The sequence below is a fragment of the Nanorana parkeri genome, unplaced genomic scaffold (assembly GCF_000935625.1).
Source record: "Nanorana parkeri isolate BGI_ZX_2015 unplaced genomic scaffold, ASM93562v1 scaffold2427, whole genome shotgun sequence".
Classification (NCBI taxonomy): Eukaryota; Metazoa; Chordata; class Amphibia; order Anura; family Dicroglossidae; genus Nanorana; species Nanorana parkeri.
This window is the reverse complement of record NW_017308695.1, coordinates 76,411-82,284: the sequence shown is the minus strand read 5'-3', so window position 1 is coordinate 82,284 and position 5,874 is coordinate 76,411. Positions and strand designations below refer to the sequence as shown.

General features: G+C 40.2%; 1 protein-coding gene across 1 annotated transcript in view; it reads left to right on the top strand.

The window, feature by feature from the left end:
• Window positions 1–3,215: 3,215 nt before the first annotated feature.
• Window positions 3,216–5,874, top strand: part of SLC25A48 (solute carrier family 25 member 48) — a 59,438-nt gene continuing 56,779 nt past the window's right edge. The window contains exons 1-2 of the mRNA XM_018573563.1: window positions 3,216–3,412; window positions 3,603–3,646. Of these exons, the coding sequence (XP_018429065.1) occupies window positions 3,376–3,412; window positions 3,603–3,646 (81 nt within the window). The 5' untranslated portion in view covers window positions 3,216–3,375. The remainder of the gene's footprint in view (window positions 3,413–3,602; window positions 3,647–5,874) is intronic.

Below are 5,874 nucleotides of genomic sequence, written 5' to 3'. Positions count from 1 at the left end.
ATACTAAAGGAGATCTGAACTCAGTTTAGCATATACTTTATATGTATGTTCTGTGTGTATGTGTATATGTATGTTTAAAAAAAAACATTGCTGGCCATCTAAAAAATACTAGTTTCTTGGTTGTCTCTAGCTTCAATATTGCAAAAATCCATAACCAGAATCAAATATACAAATTAGAATGTCTGAATGAAGTCAAAACTAACGTCTATTTGTTCCGGGCCAGGGGCTGAGAAAGTATTGAAGCCGTTGCGTCACCATTGCAGCCAGGCATATTTATTTAGCACAGGTTTGCTTTAAGACCAGAAGGGATGGTCACATATTTTAGGCACTGGTGGTGGTTTGGGAATGTGTTTATGAAGCAAAAAGGTTACAAGGAAAGTTTAAAGTGATAATAAAGTCAAAAGGTTTTGTCAAGAAGTCTGTCAAATAGCATGTGGTGTTGTGCGAGCATTCACACATGCGCATGCTCATTGTTTGGCCCATGGAGTCAGGCTTGTGCATGCACCTCTGCGTAGACGCGTGCTACAGACTCTGCTGCCAGATGGGCTATTTAAACTGTGCTCTCCTGGTGTCCAGTGTGCACTCATGGTATCCAGTGCTGTGTGATCGTCAGCTGTTGCTTCCTGGATCCTGTTTTCCTGACCGTTGTTCCAGTTCAGACCTGGCTCGTATTGACCATCCTGCTGATCTTCTGTGTTCCTGACCCTAGCCTTGTTCCTGACCCTGCTCTTTGTCTGCTGTCCTGCTACTTCTTTGTCTGCATGGTTCTGATCCTGGCTTTTCCCTTGACTATAAGTTTGCCTGCTGTCTAGTACTTCATCGCCAGCTCGACTTCGACCCCGACCCCGCTTGCACCTGACCTTGATCCTGCCTACTCTGCATTCCAGACACGTATCTCCTGCATTGCTTTCTTCTTGAAGGATTGTCATCAGAACCCGCACTTAAGCCAGCAGTCTTCAGGCACTCATGCCCCTCTGTGCCCTGACCCCCCTGTTCTGCTATTCAGGGGTTTTAGGACCAGAGCTGTAAGAGAAGCCTCCTTCATCAATTCAGGCTCTGAAAGGTATGTGACCGGATTTTAAAATATTTAAAATGCTGATTAAATCATTTACAATGGATGCTGCTCCTTGATGTTTAAAAGTTTTAGCTTCTCGCAAAGTCCTATGGAGCCAGCCTTGTGTGTATCTCCACAAACGCACAGGTACAACAGGGCAATCCATTCTCCTTCCCCTCTCTTCCCTCCCAAGTTGGAAGATGGATAGCTGCTGTGTCCCTTGTGATCTTGTACTAGACAGGAAGTTCAGGGAAGTTGAGCTGAGATGGTTGGAGTCAGCTGTTTGGAAACATGATGTTAGCCATCATGTTTCCAAATGTATTTGGGCAACACATTAAATAAATACTATACTGGGTAATGTATATTTGTTTGATCTGGATTCGTTATTGAAAAAAGTTTCACTGTTTAATACTACTTTAAACATGAAAAGCAGCAGACATTTACTATTACATAAAAGTATTGTAAGCTCAGAAAATGTGGTCTCACTCCTCCAACGTTAAACCCCTTTGAGCGTAGAGAACAAAGAACTGAACAAAGAGGTTTCATAGCTATTAAAATACCTAACTCTAGTGTGTAGAAATTTTTTTCTCTCTTTTCAATAGTTTTGCATTGTGGTAAGTGAATAAAATAAAACAGCAGAAAATGTTTTGCAAATGCCCTTAATGAAAATATGACATAGATTTCCATCTGCTGAACATATGATGTATTCATTAGAGTTGGGCTGGATATTCGCGTCGAACGTTGAACACACAAACTATAAGGGCGTTCGGCGGTCATGATGACTTTGCCCAATCATGGCTCACCTGTCAGATGACGGAAACTGTACACAGTTGGGCGGAGCCAGCTCCGCCCCATTTGTTTATGTTTTGCCTACATCTGTCAAAATGCCATTATGTGGTGGGTGTTCGTCAAGAGCGGACGGGACGGCAGTGGTCGTTTTTAAAAAAAATATATGATTTGTATTTATTTTTTATTGTTTTATTTTTTATTTTGGCGAGTCGTCCTCATCGTGGACAATGCTGGACTTCGTGGTTGACCCTGGATTAGATCCATTTTTTTTGGGGGGGGGGTTAACAATAAAAGACTTGTCAAAATCCTTTGTTATGTTTTTTTTTTTATTAAAAGCATTTTTTCCAAAAGTCTTGTTTTTTTTAACCTGATTTGAATAAGTCCCCTGCCCGCACCCCCACAACCAACGCCCCAGGGCTTGTTGGGAAGAGGCCCTTGTCCCCATTAGCATGGTAACGAGGTGCTTTTCCAGGGGCGACCCTGGAAAAGCACCCTCCCAGTGCCGGGGGCATGTGAGCAGGTATGGGAGGGAAAGGCCCCCTTTTCTGGCCCTGCGAGACCTGTACTTGGATCTAGGGTCTGGTATGGAATTTTAGGGGGACCCCAAGTTTTTTCCCCACATTTTTGGGGGTGGGGTTCCTCCTTAAAAATCCTACCAGACCTTAAGGGCCTGGTATGACTAAGAAGGAACCCCACACACTTTTCTTTTTTTCTTTTTTTACACAGGGTTTCTCCTAAACATTCCTACCAGACCTTGAGGATCTGGTATGACTTTTGGGGGAACCCCACACTTTTTTTTTTTTAAATAGGGTCCCTCCTAACAGGGAAAAGGGAAAAATGCATGCTTAAAAAAAATATAAATATATATATATTTTTCCTTTAAAAATGTCAGTTTTGCTGCAGCAGGTTCTTTATATCGTATAGATGTGCCACTTTACAGGTGATGTTAAAATCACTGCTCCTTTCAAAACTGTATTTTTTTAAAGTTTTTTTTTGCATTGAGTCATGTCCCCCAGGGCAGTATCCGAATCCTTATACACTTTTTATGGCCAATAACTTGCATATAAGCCCTCTTAAAGGGGACAATTGTTTTTAAAAGTTCTACCCCCATTGACTTGCATTGAGTTTGAGTTCGAATTCAAACTTTTTGGATGTTCTAAAGTTTGACTTTGAACCAAACTCGGACCCGTTCAGCTCATCGCTAGTATTTATCACAATGTGGAGTGGACATGGAAGAGCAGTGACAGTTAGAGCCCTCTGTGTATTTCTCCAGACTGAAAGCAAAAAAGTTATTGTAACACTAGGGATGAAAACATTTAAGTCATGCAGTTACTGGCATTGGTAGGGGGAAAAAAAAATCAGACAACACGAGATACTGCTGCATCTGCCAGAAGAACACATTTGCTTTGTGCATTAAAAACCTTTGGACTGAATGAAAGCAAATACTCTATGACAGGCCATGCAATTTTGTGTAGAAATACTGCATTTGAAAGGGAGAAGTAACAGTGGAACCATATCCCACTATAGGAAAGATGAAGACAGATGATTTTATAGCTGGGTATCTTGGAGGTAAGAAAGTCTCTTTCTTCGTACTATTTATTGTTATGATAACATTTTTAGTCATTTTACAAATAGGAGTATTTGATTTCCACTGTGTGGCAGTAATTAAACAATGACATGAGTTATGTGTTGCCAAATTACTTTTTACTAAATATTATATTGTATTATATCTTGGTGCTGTTTTTTTTTATCAATATAGGGGCTGCTAGTGTTATTGTTGGACATCCTTTGGACACTGTTAAGGTATTTGATTTACTTATTTTTGGCAGTGTTTGTAATGTTTAAATTGCTATGCAGACTGCATTCTGTGTTAATGCTATTGTAATATAAAATGTTATAAAGGCGGATATGGTATAAAAGTGATATAAAAGCAAATATTGTATTTTTTTAGTATGTATAACTTGCAAAAAGGCATAAGTGACCCAGCATATTAACAAAGAAAGATTTTCTGTCTTTTTTTTGTATTTGAGCTACACACCAGATCAGATCCCAGCACACTTCACCTGAATATTACTGTCAATCACAACTCCAACAGGATTATTATAACATCAATAACCAGGGCAGACACAAAGGCATTAAGAACATCTTTTTACCCATTGTAATAATTAATAGCTTGATTTATGTATGTCATTTGGTTAGCAGAATGAAAATCTGTCACAATTCACTAATTTTGTCTATTGAATTCCTCTATTCATCATCTATTTTTGACCAGCACAAATGTACTTAGTTGACAATATTGTTGATTTATTGTCTTATTTTATGTGGGGGGCAGGGAACACGGGGGCTTCTTATTTTATGTGTGAGGGGGCAGGGAACAGGGGGGAGAGGGTAATATTTCATATGTGGTGGTGCACGGAACAGGGCGGAGAGTGTATTATTTTATATGTGGGGGCAGGGACCTTTATGGTCATATTGTTAAAGTTGTTAATATTTATTTTTGTAACTTTATTTTGCATAAAACATCTAACAGGGTCATTTATAAGATTATTTAAGAGGGTGTGTTTAGGGGCGGACTTAAGGCCATGGCAGGGTAGGGGTTAGGTGGGCAACTGGTGGGGAGTAACTCCTAAGGCCTGGCTAGTAGCTCAGGACTTTAAATTTTGACCCCTGATCTAGACCATGCAAATCTCCCAGAGTTTAGTACTACAATTACAATAATTAAAGAGACATTAAACCTTTCTTTATTTGTATGGAAGGGAGGCATAAATGGTCTGCAGATCTTTTTTTTTTAATGTTTCAATTCCTTGTTTTCCAGTGGGTCCCTGCATCACTGTCTCCCTCACCCCCTGCACGGGTGCCGCCACCGGCTAAGTGGTTGCTGTGGAGGCACCCATGCGTGCGCATTCCTGGCCGTGGTGCAGTAGATGTGTGCATCCATAGAGACACACAGCCCTGCTGCAGGTCACCTCCCTTCTCTACGCCCAACAGGTTAATTGACAGCAGAAGGAACATATGGCCCCTCTGCCCTCAATCTCTTCCCTCGCAACCAGGAAGTACGGAACCGAGGATTGCTTTGGGGACCGGAGGCTGTGGCAGGTGACGCTAACAGGTAAGTGTGGGGAAGACGGGGATATAGAAAGGTACTGGGCATTTTTTACCTTAATGCAAAGAATGCATTAAGGTAAAAAATGCCCTGCCTTTAATACTACTTAAATCTCTATTAAGAAGCCACATTATAAAGACAACAGAAATTTTGCTCTACGGTTTTCAAGTCTTGATGTTTTCATAATTCAGAGGTCATGCTCAATCATAAGAATGGAGTACATAAATCCATGCAGGCTGTACTATAGTTCTTGCAGTGAACATACACTTGCAATGTTGACAAATAAAGTGTAAATTGTGCAGCGCTGCACAATTTACACTTCATTCATTTTTAACCCTAGGGTTTACAGCGCAGCAGCTTTTATATCAGACCTACCCATAAGCGCGGATTTTACATTCTCAATGTTGACAAATAGCTATTAGTCAATGTGCACCAGAATATAACAGTGACCAGAAGACATCTTTTGCACTGTCACAATATCAGTGAACAAAACACAACCACCAATATCAAGGAGTTCTGGTGTACTGTTTATACTCATACATTAAGAACATTCCAGGACCACTTAATAAAACAGTTCTACGTATGCTCTGCAAGTTGATGACAACCATGGTTTTGACATACATACTTGCTCCAGCCATTCTCCTTTAAAATGCCCTTGTAGTCAATAGTCAGCACAATTCTGAAATTACTGGCTCTGGTAAGACAATTAGCCAAACTTCTTAACATTCTTGCAGACTAAGGTCTATTTTGCATCCCATCCTTTATCTCCCATAACTGTTGTTTGGGAGTGTTTTAATTTGTTTTTATAAAGGCACTTACACTTATAGTCCTTAGATGATCATGCCAGAAATACAGTATCCTTTTTTTTCCCATGAGAACTGAAAGCACAAAAATATTATTTTCCTTCAGTAAACTACTAATCCCCCCC